The sequence below is a fragment of the Salvelinus sp. IW2-2015 genome, linkage group LG35, assembly GCF_002910315.2.
Source record: "Salvelinus sp. IW2-2015 linkage group LG35, ASM291031v2, whole genome shotgun sequence".
NCBI classification, from domain to species: Eukaryota; Metazoa; Chordata; class Actinopteri; order Salmoniformes; family Salmonidae; genus Salvelinus; species Salvelinus sp. IW2-2015.
This window is the reverse complement of record NC_036874.1, coordinates 14,817,460-14,841,902: the sequence shown is the minus strand read 5'-3', so window position 1 is coordinate 14,841,902 and position 24,443 is coordinate 14,817,460. Positions and strand designations below refer to the sequence as shown.

The window sequence follows — 24,443 nt, the reverse complement described above, 5'->3', positions numbered from 1 at the left end:
TAACATCTACGATAGCAAATTTCAATATACAAAAACAAAAACGACAGCGTTTTCGTCTTTTGAGCTTCTAGTCATGAAATCTATGCAGCCTACTCAATCACGTTTTATAGCTACTATTTACAGGCCTCCTGGGCCATATACAGCATTCCTCACTGAGTTCCCTAAATTCCTATCGGACCTTGTAGTCATGGCAGATAATATTCAAATTTTTGGTGACTTTAATATTCACATGGAAAAGTCCACAGACCCACTCCAAAAGGCTTTCGGAGCCATCATCGACTCAGTGTGTTTTGTCCAACATGTCTCCGGACCTACTCACTGCCATACTCATACTCTAGACCTAGTTTTGTCCCYTGGAATAAATGTTGTGGATCTTAATGTTTTTCCTCATAATCCTGGACTATCGGACCACCATTTTATTACGTTTGCAATTGAAACAAATAATCTGCTCAGACCTGAACCAAGGATCATCAAAAGCCGTGCTATAAATTCTCAGACAACCCAAAGATTCCTAGATGCCCTTCCAGACTCCATCCACGTACCCAAGGACGTCAGAGTACAAAAATCTGTTAACCATCTAACTGAAGAACTAAATTTAACCTTGTGTAATACCCTAGACGCAGTCGCACCCCTAAAAACAAAAACATTTGTCACAAGAAACTAGCTCCCTGGTATATAGAAAATACCCGAGCTCTGAAGCAAGTTTCCAGAAAATTGGAACGGAAATGGCGTTACACCAAACTGGAAGTCATCCAACTAGCTTGGAAAGACACTACCGTGCAGTATCGAAGAGCCCTCACTGCTGCTCGATCATCCTATTTTTCCAACTTAATAGAGGAAAATAAGAACAATCCAAAATGTATTTTTGATACTGTCGCAAAGATAACTAAAAAGCAGCATTCCCCAAGAGAGGATGGCTTTCACTTCAGCAGTGATAAATTCATGAACTTCTTTGATGAAAAGTACATGATCATTAGAAAGCAAATTACAGACTCCTCTTTAAATCTGCGTATTCCTCCAAAGCTCAGCTGTCCTGAGTCTGCACAACACTGTCAGGACCTAGTATCAAGGGAGACACTCAAGTTTTTTTATCCTATATCTCTTGACACATTGATGAAAATAATCATGGCCTCTAAACCGTCAAGCTGCATACTGGACCCTATTCCAACTAAACTACTGAAAGAGCTGCTTCCTGTGCTTGGCCCTCCTATGTTGAACATAGTAAACGGCTCTCTATCCACCAGATGTTTACCAAACTCACTAAAAGTGGCAGTAATAAAGCCTGTCTTGAAAAAGCGGTGGATCGGCCTATAATCGAATCTTCCAATCCTCTCTCTCTCAAAAAAAAAAGCTTTTGCGCAGCAACTCACTGCCTTCCTGAAGACAAACAATGTATACGAAATGCTTCAGTCTGGTTTTAGACCCCATCATAGCACTGAGACTGTACTGGTGAAGGTGGTAAATTACCTTTTAATGGCGTCAGCTCTGCATCTGTCCTCATGCTCCTAGACCTTAGTGCTGCTTTTGATACCATCGATCACCACATTCTTTTGGAGAGATTGGAAACCCAAATTGGTCTATACGGACAAGTTCTGGCCTGGTTTAGATCTTATCTGTCAGAAAGATATCAGTTTGTCTCTGAGGATGGTTTGTCCTCTGTCAAATCAACTGTTAATTTTCGTGTTCCTCAAGGATCCGTTTTAGGACCACTACTGTTTTCACTATATATTTTAACTCCTGGTGATGTCATTCGGAAACATAAGGTTAACTTTCACTGCTATGCGGACAACACACAGCTGAAGTCTGTTTCAGACATAAGGAAGTGGATGGTGGCAAATGTTCTACTTTTAAACTCAGACAAAACAGAGATGCTAGTTCTAGGTCCCAAGAAACAAAGAGGTCTTCTGTTGAATCTGACAAGTAATCTTGATGGTTGTACAGTCATCTCATATAAAACTGTGAAGGTCCTCAGCGTTACTCTGGACCCTAATCTTTCTTTTTGACGAACATATCAAGACGGTTTCAAGGACATCTTTTTTCCATCTACGTAACATTGCAAAAATCAGAAACTTGGTCCCAAAATGATGCAGAAAAATGAATCTATGCTTTTGTCACTTCTAGGTTAGACTACCGCAATGCTCTACTTTGCGGCTACGCGGATAAAGCACTAAATAAACTTCAGTTAGTGCTAAACACGGTTGCTAGAATCTTGACTAGAACCCCAAAATGTTATCATATTACTCCAGTGCTAGCCTCTCTACACTGGCTTCCTGTTAAGGCAAGGGCTGATTTCAAGGTTTTACTGCTAACCTACAAAGCATTACATGGGCTTGCTCCTACCTATCTTTCCGATTTTGTTCTGCCGTACATACCTACACGTACGCTACGGTCACAAGATGCAGGCCTCCTTACTGTCCCTGGAATTTCTAAGCAAACAGTTGGAGGCAGGGCTTTCTCCTATAGAGCTCCATTCTTATGGAATGGTCTGCCTAACCATGCGAGAGATGCAGACTCGGTCTTGACCTTTAAGTCTTTATTGAAGACTCATCTCTTCAGTAGGTCCTATGATTGAGTGTAGTCTGGCCCAGGAGTGTGAAGGTGAACGGAAAGGCACTGGAGCAACGAACCGCCCTTGCTGTCTCTGCCTGGCCGGTTCCCCTCTCTCCACCGGGAATCTCTGCCTCTAACCCTATTACAGGGGCTGAGTCACTGGTTTACTGGTGCTCTTCCATGCCGTCCCTAGGAGGGGTGTGTCACTTAAGTGGATTGAGTCACTGACGTGATCTTCCTTTCCTGTCTGGGTTGGCGCCTCCCCTTTGGTTGTGCTGTGGCGGAGATCTTTGTGGGCTATACTCGGCCTTGTCTCAGAATGGTAAGTTGGTGGTTGAAGATATCCCTCTAGTGGTGTGGGAGCTGTGCTTTGGCAAACGTGGGTGGGGTTATATCCTGCCTGTTTGGCCCTGTCCGGGGGTATCGTCAGACGGGGCCACATTGTCTCCCAAATAGTTTGTGTGTCAGGGGGCTAGGGTCAGTCTGTTATATCTGGAGTATTTCTCCTGTCTTATCCGGTGTCCTGTGTGAATTAAAGTATGATCCCTCTAATTTTCTCTCTTTTTCCTTTCTTTCCTTCCTTCTTTCTTTCTCTCTCGGAGGACCTGAGCCCTAGGACCATGGCTCAGGACTACCTGGCCTGATGATTCCTTGCTGTCCCCAGTTCACCTGGTCGTACTGCTGCTCCAGTTTCAACTGTTCTACCTGCGGCTATGGAACCCTGACCTGTTCACCGGACGTGCTACCTGTCCCAGACCTGCTGTTTTCAACTCTCTAGAGACAGCAGGAGCGGTAGAGATACTCTGAATGATCGGCTATGAAAAGCCAACTGACATTTACTCCTGAGGTGCTGACATGTTGCACCCTCAAAAACCACTGTGATGATTATTATTTGACCCTGCTGGTCATCTATGAACATTTGAACATCTTGGCCATGTTCTGTTATAATCTCCACCCGGCACAGTCATAAGAGAACTGGCCACCCCTCATAGCCTGTTCCTCTCTAGGTTTCTACCTAGGTTTTGGCCTTTCTAGGGAGTTTTTCCTAGCCACCGTGCTTCTACACCTGCATTGCTTGCTGTTTGGGGTTTTCGGCTGGGTTTCTGTACAGCACTTTATGACATCAGCTGATGTAAGAAGGCCTTTATAAATACATTTGATTGATTGATGTGACAGTTTCATAATTAGGGGAGCAGAGAAAGATGAGCAGGACTGGAAGTATTGATGAGAGAATGAGTGAACACAGTACCAGTGTGTGAGTGGTGGGGAGAGATTGAAGGAAGGAGAATGAGTAGTAGAGAGACACACAACAACCGAGAAGTGAATACTGAAACCAGTAGCTATGTGGCAGTTTAAAAAGGTAAAGCAGTACAAGATTACCAAAACTTCCGTCAGTGAGAGAATGAATGAATACTGTACATACCAAGTGAAGGAATGGTAGAAAGACTTGTCTAAAGACTACACATTTGTAGTAGAGAGGCACAAAAGTTGAAATTAGAAACACTGAATAAACTGGTTCTATTGTGACCTGGTTTATGGGACCATAGAAACAGAATGAGATTCAATATAGAATATAGAATGAAATAGATTCTATTTCTATGCACTGTACCTCCAGGAACCTCCTCCATAAAGATCTTGATGAAGCCGTCCTGACTCATAGAGCCCAGGTACTGAACGATGTTCCTGTGCTTCAGCCTCTTGTGCAGAGCCATCTCCTCGTGCAGAGGCTGGGAGTAACTGAGATTCGCACACAGATGGGGAGAGAACCAACAGTTAGCATTGGCACTAGATTAACATAGTATTAGCAAATGGGACAGTGTTCATCTTCCGTTATAACAACATTTCTACAAAACATAAACAATATTAATGCTAGCTGTGCCGTCATTGAAAAACAACTGAAAATCCACTCCAATATTGCTTTTGTGATGACATGGTGTAGCTGTGACCCACACGTACTGTATGAATTTGATGAGAGCTTTACAAGCACCCGTCATGTGCTGCTTTAACCTATGTGGCCATTAATTCTACAGAGGAACTAAGTACTAACATTTCTTGAACTATGGGGCGAAGCTCTTAGTCGAGGTCGAAGGCTCGTAAACAAGGAATGGGGAAATCTAAATAGACATCCATCTCTTCAGGGAGTAGATTCCAGTGTAGCTATGGGGACACTGGGCAAACATGACACATTTGGCATGCTGAGAAAAACATCTGCGCATTCATTATTCTCATCATTAATCGGGAATCGTTTCGCTCACATTGTATAATATATTACACATATTAGGCTAAAATAATCATTCGGATTTATGGTATCATGTGCAAAGGAAAGTAGCCTGGTCCCAGATCTGTTTGTGCTGTCGTGTCAACAAGTATGGTCATTGTTTGACAATACAGCAAAACAGAACTGGGACCAGGCAACAAAAAAAAAGGGGGAAATGTAGCCTGGTCCCAGAACTGTTTGTGTTGTTGTGCTGCCGTGTCAACAAGTATGGTCATTGTTTGACAATACAGCTAAAACAGATCTGGGACCAGGCAACAAAAAAAAGAAGGGGGAAATGTGTTTTCCATACGTGCAGTCTTTCTCTGGGATCTCCTTGATGGCGATGCGGACTTGGTTGCTCAGGTCCCTCCCAGCATACACCACGCCATAGGTTCCTTTACCCAGAACCACCTTGTCTCTGTTTTCGCTGGTCTCATAGATAAACTGCAGGTTGTAAGGGAGGTTTAATTCAACAGGAAGACGGGTGTGAAACTAAATGTGCGTGTGCGTGTTTCATAAAAAATGTGTAAGAGAGTGTGTGGGTTAGAAATATTGTAAAGAATTTCACAAGCAACCACAACAGAAAAGGTTGAGTGAGAGCACAAAGCAATGGAAAAGGATGTTTATTTAGAAATCTTCTGCTGCTCTGAACTGCAGTGAACTGAAATACTATTTCAAATGATTTCAAATAGTATTTGAACCCAGGTTTGCTGGAGTGACATGCTGGACTGAATCCAATGTTCTGTGAATACCAGGAACTTAACACACACGAAAAAATGAGAGGTCGGGAATACGGTAACCATAGCACTACTTGGGCAACGGTTAAGGGAAACTTTTCGCCTATTGACCCCATCATGACAGGGCTTGTTTGTGTACTGGTAGGGTAGAGGGGGGGGTTGTCAAAAATGGAAAAGCAGCCTCGAGAGGGAGGACTCTGCGGCCCTATCGCAATTTGTGTCTCCACAACTCCGTGAATCCTTTCTCCTCACCTCCTTTTCAACCGTATTGAAGGAGAAGGTCCTATGTCTCTCCCCTCGAGCCCTGGTTTCCAAAGCGTTTTCAGAAGGAGGAAAGAAGAGAGGAAATCGAGGAAATATGGATTGAGAAAGAGCCTAGCTGACCTCCAGTAATCCTCCAGTGAGCTCGCTGGGGTACTCCACTGGGGCTTCTGCCTGGCTTAGGAGAGAGTTGACCATCTCACAGAACCTGATGGAGAAACGGCACACACAAGAAACTAAATCTGGAAAGACTGTTCAAATACATGGGAGCATGTCACATATCAGTCAGTCATGTATTCATGGACCTCACAGGCAAATCATAGATAAGACCTGCAGAAACTTACACAAACAAATTCAGTACACAGCACTGTTATCAATCTTATATGTCATGAACTATTAAAGGGGACCTTTTGATTGCCAGTTACTCGCCTTTCACTGATTCCACAAATACTACTATGAAAACCACTTCCTACTTCCTTCCTTCCCAGAAAGTCTTGGATAACACCTGGGTTTTACTGTATCCCAATACACAACACCTAGCTAATAATGTACTGTATTAGCACACAATGTAAAATGCACATCCCTATCAATCCACACCGAAAGGGGAGAGAGAAGCAGGCTCTATTTTCACTAGGCCAGAGTAAAATAAACATTAACAGTTGTCATGTCAACACAATCAAATCATGTGATAATGGTTGAAAGAACAGGCCCAATCTGTATGTAGGTTTTGTGTGGAGAATGTGGGGAATGAATCAATGGTTGATATGGTTGGTTGTTATACCCCTTCCTGCTAGACAGCTGGGCTAAAGGCTGCCTTTTGATGTGCGTTTGTGCGTGAGCGTGTGTGTGTCTATGTACAAGTGTGTTTGTACGTGTGTGGGACTCACCCCTTACAGTGCAGCTCGCTGGGAAAGCAGAGTTGGAAGTCATCCGAGTTCTCCAGGACATACAGGAAGCAGCTACGCTCGTCAAACTTGGAAACACTGAGCAGGTCAAAAGGTTAAAGAGGGGCATTAAGAGCTACACAACCCTTCAGAGCTAACAGCAGCATCACAATGAAATAACAACAAGTATTCTCAAAATACCAATGCAGGCAAACAAAGGGAATTTGAATAAAGACAAGAAAAGCCAACAATAGCACATTCAATATGTGGCTCTCCAATTCAGAGAAGGACGTTTTCTTTCTTTCTTTCTATCTCGTATAGATTGAAATACTGATACGTCTGAAGCCACCAGGTGACAGTAGGGCTGGGCGATATGACGATATATATTGTGTGACGATAGAAAAACGTCTATCGTTTCGTTTACTTCGTTGTGTCGCAAATCACACACTTCACGACAATATTTTTAGTCAAACGTGCCGTGTGGAAGGAAATTTGCAACACAAACAAACATGGAGGAGAGTGAACGTGACACAGAGCACGGAGCTCGTACCTAAAAGAGGGGCTACTTCGGTCGCATGGACGTGGTTTGGGTATGAAAAGTCTGACACGGACCAGAAAATCGTCCCCTGCATAATATGCCGCAGGCCGGTCCCGACAACAGGCTCAAACACCACTAACCTCTTTTACCACCTACGTAAGAATCATGTGAAACAGTGCGGAGAGAGTCTACGGATGAGACCCCAAAAAGTACAGTCAAGTGCTCAAACAAACCCCCGACTCAGACGTTGCAAGAGGCTTTTGCCCGCGGCACACCATATGGCAAAGAATCACGACGATGGAAGGAGATAACAGCTGCCGTTACAACTTACATCTGCAAAGACATGGCCCCAATTTACACGGTCGAGAAACGGGGGTTTCGTGAGTTGGTGCTAACCTCGACCCAAGGTACCAAATTGATACGTGACACGTGTTAATGCAAAAATAACATGCAAAACAGGCAAGCCCCTAAAAATATTTATTATATATTTTGTTTGCAACTACAGTTGAGATGTTTTCTATTTACCTTTTTAGATTATATACCTCCATATTTTATATTTTGTTAGATGCTTAATTGAAAATTTGCACAAAGGTTCTAAAGAAAAGGAGAAATAATCAAATATGAATAAGTACCTTTTATTTGTTGCGTATAATTCTAAATGTGATAAGAAATAGGCCTCTACATGTGGTCATTTTATATAAACTATTTATTCATTGAATTTACAGAAAATGTGTATATCGTGATATGTATCGTTATCGGGATATGAAATGACCTATAACCGGGATATGAGATTTTGGCCATATCGCCCAGCCCTGGGTGACAGTGTTGCAAATATAAACTGAAAGAAAATAAATCTATATCGCCCTGAAGGCAGTTCGGTAAGCAAAACAAGGGTAAAGTACACAGTGACCTCCACAGCCAAATAGACACCGACACACACACATCCAGTCACAGTCTTTGAAAACAACAGACAAAAACACCCTGTGTGGCCAGTGGCCAAGTCCACCAGACAGATAGTGTTTAGACTCAGTAAACCGCAACCTGGCTTCAAATACTATTTGAAATCCTTTCAAATACTTTAGCTGGGCTTGATTGAGCTTGCCTGGCTCAATGGAACCAATAGAGTAGTCGCAAACCTGCAAACTCTGCCCATCTGGAACTCCAGGCAGGCTAAAGGAAAAACTGAAATATTTCAAATAGTATTTGAACCTATGTCTGGTAGACTAGCCCTGGTGATGTGTATGGGCTGCAGGCGTGAACACGACACACCCACACATCACAGGGCCAGGAACTTAACCCAGAAATGTTAGCACACTCTGTACTGTCCGTTACCATACCTCACTCCCCGGATTTGCGAGGCTGGGAAAGTCCACTGGGCTTTCTGGCCTTTCTAGGGAAGGGAAGACACGGCAGACTGTCAAAATGCTCACTCAACAGTCTAAACAAACACACAAAGTATGCACGCGCCTGCACACACACGCGGGTTTACACATCCTCATTAGGCAATTATAGGCATGTCTTCTTTCCCGTCACTGACGTGGTGCCGTTTTGAAAACACCCCACGCCTATTCTGGTTAAACACACCATTCCTGAACTACCATTTTCTATGTCTTAACAGGTTGAAAACTGTAGACGTGTACAGTATAACTCAGTAGTTCAATATCTACAAGGCGGTAGAGGGGTCTGTTTACCTGGTCCCAGATCTGCTTGTACTGTATTAGCCAACTCTTATGGTCATTGTCATGCCAAACATGGTCTGTACCTTCAGGGGTGTGATGTGGTTGAGCCGAACCGTGCAGCTGTCGTCCTCCTCACTCACACACACTATGGTGGGCTGGAGCACTTTGGTCTGCTCCAGGATCAGAACCTGAGGAACGGCAATGGTTAATGGTGATAACCGTTTTGGGCATTAAAAGGTTACTTTACCAAATACTTCTGCTGCAGAAAGGTACTGTGCATTGTCAACGTGACAAACTCTCCCGGCAGGGTGACGCCAAGTGCCAACATCATTAGCAATTATCTGACCATGACCGTGCAGTTAAATACATGTAAAAGCTATTTTTTTTTTTTTACTGCACTGCATTTGAATGGCCAGAACTGTTATATAGTAGGCAGAGAGAATCTATTGAGGTCTCACAAAGCAATGTGGGTTTGAGGAACTGGGAGTACTTGGAGCGGTAGTGTCTGACAGAGTGACTTGGAAACATGCCGCTATGCTCTAACTAAATAAAGTTGAATGTACTGGGAGCTGTGGTGAGGTCTTACTGGGCAGCGGTCAGTGGAAACAGTGGGCTTGCAGATTTGCAGCATCAGCTCCATCCAGAAGTCCACGGTCTCCTGTTTAGACGGTTTCACCTCCGGGGGCTTGGTGAACTGATGGTACAAGATGAACGTCTCCATGATCGAGCCCACATACCTCAAAAGAAAGATGCGAAAAAGTGTTTGAAAATCAAAATCAAAGTTCAAAACATTGACCTTAAAAGAGGTCATACCAAACTTTTGCTTAGGGGAAAGGGGTCCTCTAAAATGGACAGTATCTTTAACATTAAAGATCCCACAGTCAAAATCATGTTTTTCATCAAATGGATTATAGTTGGATGAAACCAAATCAAAGTAGGATGAACAAAATAGGAAAAATTACTGTTGCTTGTACATTGATCAAGTCTGATCATAAAGCTACTGGTCCCCTCCTCGTGTCAAAAACTTGAATTCAGGTGGCGGGAAAATTTAGGGTTACGTGTGACATCACATAAAGCCCTCCTTATAATACACCAATGGTAACGTGTTATTCTCTTGCCTAATTTAAATAAGTATCGACTCGTAACCATCAGCACAGAAGGTGTGTTTGCAGAGGGGTGTGGTTTACATAGCTAGCTAGTGTACTGGTGCTAAAATTTGACTGCAAGGTGACATCAAACAACAGGTTTCTCCTTTTCATTTACGGCAAAGATAATTATAGGTTTCCCCTTTCATCTGTGTCTGGTGTTTGCTAGTTACTGGCTAGCTAGTTCTTCAGCCAGCATGGAACAAAAGGGGGGAGTGTCGTTCAAAACTCATACGCAATTGTCATGTCAACATTCGAGCGTTGGACTAATAACCGGAAGGTTGCAAGATTGAATCCCCGAGCTGGTAAGGAAAAATCTGTCGTTCTGCCCCTGAACAAGGCAGTTAACCCACTGTTCCGAGGCCGTCATTAAAAATAAGAATTTGTTCTTAACTGACTTGCCTAGTTAAATAAAGGTAAAATAATAAAATATCTGTCAGTTCTGCTGCAAAATGCAACATAAGAGACATGCCAAATGGGAGATCCTGACATCATTGATAGTCATGGTTTATGAATATGGTCTGGCAGTCAACATATACACATATATAGTTGAAGTCGGAAGTTTAAATACACTTAGGTTGGAGTCATTAAAACTCCTTTTTCAAATACTCCACACATTTCTTGTTAACAAACTAAAGTTTTGGCAAGTCTTTGTGCATGACAAGTCATTTTTCCAACAATTGTTTACAGCCAGATCATTTAAATTATAACACACTGTATCACAATTCCAGTGGGTCAGAAGTTTACATACATTAAGTTGACTGTGCCTTTAAAAAGCTTGGAAAATTCCAGAAAATTATGGAATGGCTTTAGAAGCTTCTGATAGGCTAATTGACATCATTTGAGTCAATTGGAGGTGTACCTGTGGACGGATTTCAAGGCCTACCTTCAAACTAACTGCCTCTTTGCTTGGTATCATGGGAAAATCTAAAGAAGTCAGCCAAGACCTCAGAAAAAAAAATTGTAGACCTTCACAAGTTTGGTTCATCCTTGGGAGCAATTTCCAAACGCCTGAAGGTACCACGTTCATCTATACAAACAATAGTACGCAAGTATAAACACCATGGGACCACGCAGCCGTCATACCGCTCATGAAGGAGACGTGTTCTGTCTCCTAGAGATGAACATACTTTGGTACGGTTTGCAACTGCACATGGGGACAAAGATTGTATTTTTGGGAGAAATGTCCTCTGGTCTGATGAAACAAAAATATAACTGTTTGGCCATAATGATCATTGTTATGTTTGGAGGAAAAAGGGGGAGGCTTGCAAGCCGAAGAATACCATCCCAAACGTGAAGCACAGGGGTGGCAGCATCATGTTGTGGGGGTGGTTTGCTGCAGGAGGGACTGATGCACTTCACAAAATAGATGGCATCATGAGGATGGAAAATTATGTGGATACATTGAAGCAACATCTCAAGACATCAGTCAGAAAGTTAAAGCTTGGTCACAAATGGGTCTTCCAAGTGGACAATGACCCCAAGCATACTTCCAGAGTTGTGGCAAAATGGCTTAAGGACAACAAAGTCAAGGTATTGGAGTGGCCATCACAAAGCCCTGGCCTCAATCCTATAGAAAAGTGTGGGCAGAACTGAAAAAGCGTGTGCGAGCAAGGAGGCCTACAAACCTGACTCAGTTACACCAGTTTTGTCAGGAGGAATGGGCCAAAATTCACCCAACTTATTGTTGAAAGCTTGTGGAAGGCTACCCAAAACGTTAGACCCAAGTTAAACAATTTAAAGGCAATGCTACCAAATACTAATTGAGTGTATGTAAACTTCTGGCCCACTGGGAATGTGATGAAAGAAATAAAAGCTTAAATAAATCATTCTCTCTACTATTATTCTGACATTTCACATTCATAAAATTAAGTGGTGATCCTAACTGACCTAAAACAGGGATTCTTTACCTGGATTAAATGTCAGGAATTGTGAAAAACTGAGTTTAAATGTATTTGGCTAAAGTGTATGTAAACTTCCAACTTCAACTGTATATACACTGCTCAAAAAAATAAAGGGAACACTTAAACAACACAATGTAACTCCAAGGCAATCACACTTCTGTGAAATCAAACTGTCCACTTAGGAAGCAACACTGATTGACAATAAATTTCACATGCTGTTGTGTAAATGGAATAGACAACAGGTGGAAATTATAGGCAATTAGCAAGACACCCCCAATAAAGGAGTGGTTCTGCAGGTGGTGACCACAGACCACTTCTCAGTTCCTAAGCTTCCTGGCTGATGTTTTGGTCATTTTTTAATGCTGGCGGTGCTTTCACTCTAGTGGTAGCATGAGATGGAGTCTACAACCCACACAAGTGGCTCAGGTAGTGCAGCTCATCCAGGATGGCACATCAATGCGAGCTGTGGGAAGAAGGTTTGCTGTTGTCTGTCAGCGTAGTGTCCAGAGCATGGAGGCGCTACCAGGAGACAGGCAGTACATCAGGAGAGACGTGGAGGAGGCCGTAGGAGGGCAACAACGCAGAGGGACCACACTACCTCGCCTTTTGCAAGAAGGAGCAGAAGGAGCACTGCAGAGCCTGCAAAATGACTAGCAGGCCACAATGTGCATGTGTCTGCTCAACGGTCAGAAACAGACTCATGAGGTGGTATGAGGGCGCGACGTCCAAGGTGGGGGGTTGTGCTACAGCCCAACACCGTGCAGGACGTTTGCATTTGCCAGAGAACACCAAGATTGGAAATTCGACACTGGCGCCTGTGCTCTTCACAGATGAAAGCAGGTTACACTGAGCACATGTGACAGTCTGGAGCCGGCGTGGAGAACGTTTGCTGCTGCACATCTCGCAGCATGACGGTTTGGCGTGGGGTCAGTCTGGTGTGGGGTGGCATTTCTTTGGGGGGCGCACAGCCCTCATGGGCTCGCCAGAGGTAGCCTGACTGCCATTAGTTACGAGAATGAGATCCTCAGACCCTTGTGAGACCATATGCTGGTGCGGTTGGCCCTGGGTTCCTCCTAATGCAAGACAATGCTAAGACCTCATGTGGCTGGAGTGTGTCAGCAGTTCCTGCAAGAGGAAGCATTGATGCTATGGACTGGCCGTTTCCCAGACTGAATCAATTGAGCAATCTGGGACATCATGTCTCGCTCCATCCACAACGCCACGTTGCACCAGCAGACTGTCCAGGAGTTGGCGGATGCTTTAGTCCAGGTCTGGGAGGAGATCCCTCAGGAGACATGCGCACTCATCAGGAGCATGCCCGGCATTGTAGGGAGGTCATACAGGCACGTGGAGGCCACACACACTACTGAGCCTCATTTTGACTTTGTTAAGGACATTAAATCAAAGTTGGATCAGCCTGTAGTGTGGTTTTGTTGTCAGCACATTCAACTATGTAAAGAAAAAGTATTTAATAAAAATAGTTCTTTCATTCAGATGTAGGATGTGTTAGATTTGAGTGTTCCTTAGTTTTTTGAGCAGTGTATTTTTATGAGGCATACCAGGCCTCACCTGTCCAGTTTCAACTGAAATTGTCCAAGATGAACTAACTATAAGATGAACTAGTTGCTATGATGATGACTGCAAAACTGCTCATTACCTCAGTTGCTTGTCATAAGTATTTTAAAAGAACTGTCAGTCAGGGAGCTCCCCCCACTCCCCTATTACTCCGCGCCATAGCCGTTTTCAGCCTTACTGATAGTTAGACATGGAGAGAAAAAGTGAATTTCTCAAATTTTGATCATTTTTAAAATCGTGAAAAAATATAAAGGCTATTTTACATTTAATCCGGATGACTGTACTTGCCCTTTTAACAGGATATGTTGAAATGTGCCTCTCATCCTGGTTTCTAATCATCTCATTCTCAAAAACCAGGTTCATATAACATATGTGTTATTGAGGAATCTGTTAGAATGAATATGCTCATATATTTCCATCAAGAATGCCTGCTGGTCCAGATCTGTTTTGTGCTGTCTTGAATGTTTGCAGTGACATGACCATAGGATCTAACAAGATGGACTGTGACTGCCTCTCACCACATGGGTGCATTGAGCCGGTAGAGTTTCTCTGAAGCCTCGATGACCTTCCTGTGTTCGTTAGCCAGGATGCTGGCTCCCAGGTAGAAGCCTACATCCCAGTAGTCCTGCATCTTCTCCAAGCTGCCCTTCCTCCCTAGCAGGCTGCTCAAGGACACGCCTGGAAACACACACAACAAACACAAACACACAGACGGGCGCAGACAGACACAGAGGTTAGATAGTGAGAATATGATAGGAGAGAATCATCTGTTGATTGAATGATTAGAATATTCCACCCTGAAACATATAACTGGATGGAATTGATTAGAATGTATAAAATCATCATCAATAAATGTGTAGTCTAGTCAGAATGAGGGTAAAGACAACATGTCTTTATGGTATTTTAAACACAGACTGTCTGAGCTTGGTGCCGACCTGACTAGAGATTTGGGTGAGAACGGGGAGTACGTCTCAAGGACAAGGTCAATAATCTCTGTCGGCTGGGTAGCAGGACAATTGTGTGCGTATGGTTGTGTGAGTGTGTGGGCGTGAGAAGTCAGTATAAAATGAATTGTTTTGTATTCTTGACTTCAGAACGTTCCCGTGAATAAACCTTTTTGACTATTTTAGCTGGGCCTTTCATTCGACCAGGATCTTACAAATTCTGGTTTGCAGACTGAGGAATATAATTAAATTGGGTTATGTACCTTGAGAACAAGGTACTGATTCAGGGCAGTGGAGTGTCGGTGAGAACAATGTACCTATTTTGCGCAGCTCGATGGAGGTGTCAAATTCGTGGCCGGCAGCCATCAAGAGGACAACGTTGTTGATGCCGGAGTGAAGGGTTTGCTCTGTCTCGAAGGCTTTGCCGTACCTGGGGGAGAATCCATGAAGGGAGATTCAAATGGATTAATTAATTAACACATATTGCTGCCTAGTCAATGAGCTGACCTAACCAATGATTTGTTTAATAACAGCGTATCATATAGTATCAGGTGTGTCAGCTGTCATAAGCCTGACACCAGGTGTCATGTCTGTTTATGCCATCTGCTATGTCTTAATTCTAACAGTGTTATGCAGCCTTTATGACAGAGGACTCAAGTGTAACTGAAAAGGATGGAGGGAACTCAAAGGAATAACATAACATAGACTGATGTAGAGCCCTAGTAAGGAGGACTTGACTGGAGTGAGTGAAGGGATGCTGTGCGTACGGCGTGGATATTAGGACGAACAACAAGTCCGAGTGGCTTTGACACCAACTCCTTGTGACTCTAAGGCTGTACTAATATGGACACCGTAATGGTAGGTCTCACCAGTAGCAGGCCTGGTCTCGACTGCGATGGTCTTTAAAGCCAGAGCTCATGAACATGTCTTTGTAGATACGGCCGCAGAGGCAGTGCACGTCCGACGCCACCCTGRCACCTGACTCCACAATGGGCAGAATCAKCTCCAGGGCCTTGGCACGGTCACCTGGACGATTCCTCCTGAAGGTCAAAGATTAGGAAACATTATGACAGATGGAATCCTCAGAATCAACAGCCTGTGTCGTGCTGAAAGTTAAAGTGTCGGGTAAATTTCTTGAAGAAAATCTGTGTGCTTGATTCAGTCGTCTAAAATAATAAAGATAGGGGAAAAACAGTACTATGCTTTCAGCAAGCCCCCTAATTATGTGTTAAAATGGGGGTTGGCTCTCACCCATTTAGTGTTGTATACACATTATTTCCTTTTATGATATCATGTGAAAGACTATCGTCAAACAGAATATGTGAGCAAGACAAGTGGAGGAACAGTGGTACCTGTTTAAAGCAAATATGTAGTGAAAATTGATACTCTGCTGGGCAGCCACCAAGCACGTGGGCAAGTTGTTCAGGCTCTCTACCAGTTTGATAATGGCATCGTAGTCCTGAAGTCAGAAAGAGGACTGGATTACAGCAAACCCTTTATCAACATTATAATAACATCTCTGATTTCAAAGCATTATAAATTAGGCATAGCTGCAGACACCTTTAATATTTTTTAAATAGACATACAAAGTGAATATCCTCCCTCAAATTGATTTACTTTAACCCCTGCAGTACTTGTTACACATGCATGTAGGGTTGGGCGATGTCAACCTTTGTTCAAACGTGATTAAGTAGCCGTAACAACTGGTAATATAAAATTAATATCCCCCTTTATTTGCCAAGCCAAAAATATATACAGTACCAATCAAAGGTTGACACAACTACTCATTCAAGGGTTTTTCTTTATTTCTACATTGTAGAATAATAGTGAAGACATCAAAACTATGAAATAACACAAATGGAATCATGTAGTAACCAAAAAGGTATTAAACAAATCAAAATATATTTGAGATTGTTCAAAGTAGCCACCCTTTGCCTTGATGACAGCTTTGCACACTCTTGGCATTCTCTCAACCAGCTTCACCTGGAATGCTTTTCCAACAGTCTTGAAGGAGTTCCCACATATGACTGAGCACTTTGGTGCTTTTCCTTCACTCTGCGATCCAACTCATCCCAAACCATCTCAATTGGGTTGAGCTCAGGTGATTGTGGAGGCCAGGTCATCTGATGTAGCACTCCATCACTCTCCTTCTTGGTCAAATAGCCCTTACAGTCTGAGAAAGTGTGGGTCATTGTCCTGTTGAAAAACAATTGATAGTCCCACTAAGCGCAAAGCAGATGGGATTGCGTAGCACTACAAATGCTGTGGTAGCCATGCTGTTAAGTGTGCCTTGAATTCTAAATAAATCACAGACAGTGTCAACAGCAAGCACCCCACACCATCACACCTCCTCCTCCATGCTTCACAGTGGGAACCACACATGCAGAGATAATCCGTTCACCTACTCTGCATCTCAAAGACAATGCAGTTGGAACCAAAAATCTCAAATTTGGACTCATCAGACCAAAAAATAGATTTCCACCGTGTTTCTTGGCCCAAGCAAGTCTCTTCTTATTATTGATGTCCTTTAGTTGTGGTTTCTTTGCAGCTTGAAGGCCTGATTCACACAGTCTCCACTGAACAGTTGATGTTGAAGTGTGGTTACTTGAACTCTGTGAAGCAGTTATTTGGGCTGGAATTTCTGAGGCTGGTAACCTAATAACTTATCCTCTGCAGCAGAGGTAACTCTGGGTCTTCCTTTCCTGTGGCGGTCCTCATGAGAGCCAGTTCATCATAGCGCTTGATGGTTTTAAGACTGCACTTGAAGAAACTTTCAAAATTCTTGAAATTTTCCAGATTGACTGACCTTAATGTCTAAAGTAATGGACTGTCAATTTCTTTGCTTATTTGAGCTGTTCTTGCCATAATATGGACTTGGTCTTTCACCAAATAGGGCTATCTTCTGTAAACTAACCCTACCTTGTCACAACACAACTGATTGACGCAAACGCATTTAGAAGGAAAGAAATTCCACAAATTAACTTTTAACAAGGCACACCTGTTAACTGATATGCATTCCAGATGACTACCTCACGAAGCTGTTTGAGAGATAGCTTTGTACACTCTTGGCAGTCACAAGCAAAGGATGGCTACTTTGAAGAATCTCAAATATAAAATATATTTGGATTTGTTTAACACTTTTTTGGTTACTACATGATTCCATATGCGTTTTGACTGGTACTGTATATTTGTTTACATTTACAATAATACATACAGTTATAAAATGGACACTAAAAAGCCTGCTAAAACATATTTTAGTAGCCTATTCCTCTCTGTTGGAGCTGTGGCATAAAATAAGTGTGTGTCTGTGTGTGCCGACATATATTATGGGTTGTAAATCATGAAGGGCCCGGCTGCAGAGCATGCAACTCTGCTGTCCCCAGAACTGGATAATTATTCAATGATTTGCATTTTTGCCTAATCTTCCTCTCTTCTTAGGCCTAGGTTTCTATACGTTGTAGGTAGGTTCTGTACATTGTTAATAATAGGCTATTGAAGTAGGCCTACTCTACACATCATTTCTTTCATAAGCTTTGCTCAGCGGCCTACTTGGGAAATATCTTTTATAACTTTAACTTGTCTTAATGCTTTTGATAGGCTATTTTAATTAGTAGGATTTGGCTTTTGGCCGTTTGGTTCGCAACGGCAAGTAGGAGGGATGAATAACTTATTTTAGACTAAGGTTTGTTGAAACTACTCATTCTATTTTTCTATCTTGCTCTCGTATGTTCCACCTCTCATTATTACCTTAGGACTATCATGTTAAGTTATTCAAAAACAACTTGAAACTGTCTGAGAACTCTGTATTTGATCATGAAGTAGTACGACGGGAGGAGGCAGGAGAAAGCCAGCATGCATAAAAACGGATGTCATATTCAAGTCAAATGGGGAGAAAATACAAAATTTGGATTTTAAAATAATTAGACACCGGATTGTCCGCTATAAAAAAAATGTATATGCTTCGGCTATATGCCCATTGAGAAAGAAAAAATATGTTTCTGAAAGGACATTTTGCGCTGCTTTGGTGAAAATCTTAGCTGTCTACATCGCTCTTTTGCATTCTGTAAATTCTTTGTAACATATTTATTGAAATAGGTTATGCAGGCTATAGCAAAGAAAAAGCCCACTTGGCATGGCCCTGCTGTGGGCTGCTCTGTCAGCTCTTTGCTGCGTGGAGCCAATCAAGTTGAAACAGGCTATACATTGTCAGTCACATCACGATGTCATCACCATCAGCGAGAACTTGCAATCGTCTTCGATATCCGATACTATCATAATATCACCCAACCCTAAAAGTTCTTGCCTACAACCGAGACCCCTGATAAGATGAGTTTATTTTTTACTTAGAATGACCTTGGAGGGCTGCTATCTAATCATTGTTAGCATTCAATCCCCTTTATATTGGTCTTTGTGTACACAGAGAAAGAGCATTAATGTCTCAATGAAGGTAGTCAACCAAACACAGGCAAACATCATGCAGACTGTAGATCCGCCACACTAACACACAGGTTTTAAAGGTAGATTCGGCGATGCATGAAGTAAACTGCAGAGTTGGGCCAATTTCCACACCAACTAAAAGTACGAGGCACGGGGCTAAAATGCTCAGCTATTTTGGTCCCGCAGCTATCACATTGCAGCAGTTACTCTGTGAGTGAACTGTCTTGCGTCACGCTTGTCTGCAATATGTGTGGTTCAGTCTTCTGCTCGTGGTCATATCGCCGATTCTCACAAAAGCATTCCACAGTCATAAAAGTGAGCCCATGCCAAAAAATCTACTGCCCAAACACAACAGCCACCATAACATAAACAAGGGCAGTCTTGACACTGGCAAACACAGAACCACTGAGCCCTGGGTCGTGTTCATTAGGCACCAAATGGTAGGGACTACCTGGACTTGTCCGATAAGAAGCGCTCGTTTTCATATTCCATTACACAAAGCTTTGCTACAGTGTAACCTAATAAACATGATCCAGGTCCCTCGCTCCCATAGCTAAGCCCACCTGGACATCCCGGTACGACAGCAGTAGGTTCATGATGATGTCTGGGCTGAGCAGCTCCACCGTGTCAAGGCGCTTCTGGATGCGGCCCAGCTCCTGACTCAAGTCCTGGCCACTGAAGCGCTCCCGGGCCGTGCGGATCTCATGCCGGATGGACTCCCGGAAGTACTCACTAATAAGAGAGTCAGTTTTACACTTACACTTAACCCCTGAAAATGCTTGTGATCCAGGGGCATATATTGTATATAACACAAATGACTGATAATAGCTCATGTCTAACTGAAAGACATTTGCAGTTGGGCAGTCTAGACATTTCCAAGCTTAACCATGTACTTTATTTGCTGCTATTCTCCCACCCAAACAAGCTAGCGAACCAAGCAGATTGGTTGGGCAAAAAAACTAAGTGAAAGACACAATGAGGGAGTCATAAGGGAATAACTAGACATGCAGCGTGGGTAGCATGACATGCTGACCTGGCATGAACGTGCACATTATCCAGCAGTTGAATGAGCCTCTCTACCAGTGGGGTGAGGAGGGGTTCCAGTTGGAAACTTGGCTGCATCAGTTCTTTGATGCCGCTTAAGAGGGTCGCGTCGCAGGCAAACACCTTGCCCTGTGGCAACACTACATACGGGATGAACGTGTAGCTCCCACACTGCTCCTGAGGGAAGACACACATACGGGCATTAACATACAAGCTCTCACACACAAGCATTACCTATATGCAGCATACATAAACATATGATGACCAAAACCCGGCACACTATTAGCAAACAGAAACATATACAATATTCACCTTGGAACCACTGTATTAACATGTGTTAAAATATTAGGAAATGTTTTTGCTTAATCCCATCTCTGCAAAAGCTTTATAAATATAAATGAGGTGATGAACATTGTTCCATTGTCATATGCCTGCTTGAGGACTTATGACAATGGAGTACTCATCTTGCTACCTTATCCATTCCAGAGTGGTATCATGCTCTAATAGTGGCGCTGCTTTAAACACACATATCTACTAAACACACACATCCGCTTGATAGGCCTAAGGAAATCCATTGCCCTATAAACCGATAAAAGACTGCAATTCAACCTTTGTTCAACAATGCAGAGAAAACAACCTTAGGATCAATCTATATCAGAGACATCTGGGCTAAAAAAGTCACAAATCCTTATTTTTTTTTTTTTAAGTACAGCAGTAGTTATTGGCAATATTATGCAACTGGTGGTGGGATTGTTGTGGCAATGGAAAGGACATTTTTATGGCACTGTGGCCTACTTCTTCCAAAATGTCACACCCTAAAATCTGTTTACAACCCAATTTGCCCCCAAAGTGAGCTGGCAAAAGGCCCACTTGGTCCCTTCGTCAATCATTTAATTATTGTAAACTCTCACGATGCCCTGCGTGTACCTTGAGTGCTTGTAGGTCACTGTCCTGCTTGTAACAATACAGGATGATGTTATTGGTCATGCTGAAGCTCTCTCTTACGCCCAGGTGATAGAAGAGTGACTGCTGGCAGCAAGTGTCACTAATTTCCACCACTGCCACATCTGTCAAAAGAGAAGGGTCAAATTAAGTGTCGAAATTCGAAAACACCCGTGCAGCGCAGATACACATTTAAAATACCTGTGTGTGCAGAACACACACTAACTTTTTGGCCAACAACAATTTAGAAGAATTAAGTAGTGTGGTGTCGCAAATGCCTTGCTGACAGTCGACATGACTATACTTGCCTGCATTGTAGAAGATATCAAGAACGTCAGTCGTCCCAAGCGATATCCTCTCGAAAGGAATGGTTTTGAACACCGCGTGCGTATCCGCGCAGGCTTCTTTCACACACTTCAGTGACAGATTATCTTCTGTCTGTGGCAGGGATGCATCCTCAACGATAATGTATGCAACAGCAACAGCCCTAGTCCGACTCCGGGGTGAAATAATGTGCTTATTCGAGGTGGTGAGATCAATAGCCAAGGGGTCCTGCCATAAACTTCCAGCTGATACCCAAACAGGATCCTTTCTCTTGACCTCGTGCAGGCTCATACGCCTGCGTTCGGTGGTATACATTTTCCCAAATATTCAAGAACGCATATTCCAGTATGTCATAGACAGTGGAGCTCTGTTCCTGTAAATTCCCCAGGTGCGTCTCGTCTCGACCCGTCTCCAGTGACATTCCGCGAACTGTTCCCTTACACGCCTTCAACCCCTCCCATATCCCCGGCTACGAACTCGCCCAATGTCTACACGCAAACCTCAAACACAGGACACGTTACAATATGGATATAAACAAACTTCTTTCTCATTGGTGTAGCAAGTGTTCATGTGCACCTGAACATCGCATCCCCTTTGGTATTTTATTAGGATCCCCATTAGCTGCTGCTACTCTTATTGGGGTCCACACAAAACATAATCACAGAACATCAATAGACAAGAACAGCTCAAGGACAGAACCACATAAAACATTTTTAAACGGCATATGTAGCCTACATATCAATGCATACACACAAACTATCTAGGTCAAATTAACTGTTGGATTTACAGCGGCTCCTCTACGACCTCTGCTGGCGTAGCCAGAAATTCGTTGGGTGGGCCTGCAGAAATGTTGCTATTTAGATACATTTGGTCGTTTTATAGCTAATCTCATGCTATTCTACACATTTTGCTATGATGCTGATAGAAAATATTGCTATTTTAAAGCTAATTTCCTGTAATTCTACACATTTTTCCAAGGGAGAAAGAATTGTGTTTATTTCCATATTGTAATGTGTCCTGTGTTTTTTAGTTTGCGTGTCTCAGAGCTCCATGTCTTATCTGTCACGTCCGTGCGTAATGGGAGCACGGGCGACTCCATAAGTAATACTTTTGCCACCTATTGGCCTGTAGAACTATTGTTATTAAACATGTATTCATTAAACTGGTACCGGGGGACCTTCAGATAAGTCTTGTGAGGCGTGTTTGCCTCTTGAGCAAAACAACCGACATGTATGTAGCCCCAACTGTTCGGCTGCTACAGACAGACGTCCCGTTGAAACTTCTGGGGGAGGGGGTTGATTGAGACACATCCCATGCAGAAATAGATCTGTTTTAAACAGAAGGATTTTTTTATTATGTTAAATTGATTTCCGCAGGGCAGTGGAAATTGTATAGGGTTAATATGCCATATTTCATATTTGGGCAAAGAGCTCCATGTTTAATAATGGTATGGTCCATAGGGAGGTGCCATAGGCATACAGGTACCTGTTTCACCTATGAGCTGGAGTTACGTTCTAGCATGTGAGATGTGTGGGAGGCTGTCCATAGCATGGTATACCCCAACCTGGTTTAGTAGTGTAGGACTGGTTACGGCTTAAGTTTTCTATTTAGATTAAACTCTGTATTTTTGAGAGTCTGTTCATTTTGTAAATATGTAGATTATGTAAATATTCATTCATTGGATTTCGTCATTCACCAGGAACCACCTTTCACTGTTAAAAAAATTGGACACCATTTTGCACCTGCTCCTGCTGCTTACTGCCTATAAGGCTGCTTCAACATTGAGTCTCTACGACAGCATCAGACAAAATTTGGCATTTTTCAAGCTAACTTCCTGCGATTCTACACATTTTGTAATGGGGCAGAGACTTTTTGTTGTTGCAGCGTTAAAGCTAATATCCTGCAATTCTACACATTTTGCCATGAGGCAGAAAACCAGAACTGTGTTATGTTCCAAAAACATTTCAAGGGGAATACAAGAAGTATTGATGGAGTACTATGGAGCCTCCAAGCCCCATGTTGCCCAGGGTTAAGAACATACACTGTAGAAAAGGAGCTAGGCTATAAGTTATTTTTGTTCTTAATATCGACATTAATAGTAGAATGATAGTGTTTCACAATATTCTTCCCAAAAAATGTATTAGGTTCACACAATATTACATTTAAGGGTAGAGCTTTCTTATTGGTCAACAAAAGACAACCAGTTCGTGGTCACATTGACTGAGTTTCCTTTCGCTTCAACAATGACAAGAAACTGACATGTGGTGAATCCTTAGTGGCTCGTTTCAGCTCAGTTGATCCTAATACCATGTTTTATTTGTAGGTGTTTTGACTGATGTCACATCTATGATTATATGGCAAAGAAATTGGTATCTAGCCAACAACCTAAGAATGTATTGAGAAAGAAACAAGTGCTCATTGTGCAACTTTGTGTTTTCAATAAACATTGGAGATAGACTAAAATCTATGCCAACCCCGTGTTTTGCCCCATAGTTGCGCACTTGTTGGTTTGTTGCTAAACAATCAATCCCTTCTATATCCCCAAATTAAGATTCCACAGCCACAAAGTCAAAATTGGCTACAAAAAAAAATAGGTTAGGGTTTAATTTAAGGTTAGCATTGCAGTTGTTACGGTTAAATTAAAATGTTAAGAGAAATTGTAGAACTGGGCGGGGTTTATGACTCTGTGGTTATAGAAACGAGTGACGACCAATTGACCAGGGCCAGCAAATCTCGTTGTGAAATTGACTGGGGCCAGCAAATCTCATAGTCAAATTGACTGGGGCTGTGCGATTTCTACATGTTTGACGTTTGTTGGCCACAGTCAATTTGACAAGAGACAGTTCGTCCTTTGTTGACCAATAAGGCTGCACCATTAGAATGCAGTTGTGTGAGCCCCCAATAAAAAAACAATTGAAAATATATCACTATATATATTAAAGGACATTTAAGGACTTTCTTGAAATTACAATGCAAAAATGTTACATTAGTTAAAAAAAATATTATTACATTGTATTGCATTACACCCTCTAAACTTATTTGATAGATACCAGTCTTTGGCCAAAATATGTTCAATTTGTTGTGGTTAGCAATATTCATGTAATATTTATCTGGCAGTACCTCTGTGGCTCAAACTTTGAGAACCGTCAGGGGTACTCAACTCTTAACCTACGAGGTCCGGAGCCTGATGGTTTTCTGTTCTACCTATAATTAATTGCACAC

General features: G+C 42.6%; 1 protein-coding gene across 1 annotated transcript in view; it reads right to left on the bottom strand.

Annotated features, from left to right (window-relative positions):
* LOC111958856 (mitogen-activated protein kinase kinase kinase 5) overlaps nt 1–21,718 on the bottom strand; it is a 30,515-nt gene extending 8,797 nt beyond the window's left edge. Inside the window, exons 1-15 of the mRNA XM_023980162.3 lie at nt 21,206–21,718; nt 20,883–21,022; nt 19,945–20,132; nt 19,475–19,643; nt 15,827–15,933; nt 15,344–15,514; nt 14,792–14,904; nt 14,049–14,208; nt 9,493–9,643; nt 8,990–9,094; nt 8,565–8,617; nt 6,693–6,788; nt 5,929–6,013; nt 5,118–5,251; nt 4,160–4,287 (exon numbers count right to left, since the gene is read on the bottom strand). Of these exons, the coding sequence (XP_023835930.1) occupies nt 4,160–4,287; nt 5,118–5,251; nt 5,929–6,013; nt 6,693–6,788; nt 8,565–8,617; nt 8,990–9,094; nt 9,493–9,643; nt 14,049–14,208; nt 14,792–14,904; nt 15,344–15,514; nt 15,827–15,933; nt 19,475–19,643; nt 19,945–20,132; nt 20,883–21,022; nt 21,206–21,536 (2,131 nt within the window). The 5' untranslated portion in view covers nt 21,537–21,718. The remainder of the gene's footprint in view (nt 1–4,159; nt 4,288–5,117; nt 5,252–5,928; nt 6,014–6,692; nt 6,789–8,564; nt 8,618–8,989; nt 9,095–9,492; nt 9,644–14,048; nt 14,209–14,791; nt 14,905–15,343; nt 15,515–15,826; nt 15,934–19,474; nt 19,644–19,944; nt 20,133–20,882; nt 21,023–21,205) is intronic.
* Nucleotides 21,719–24,443: the final 2,725 nt, after the last annotated feature.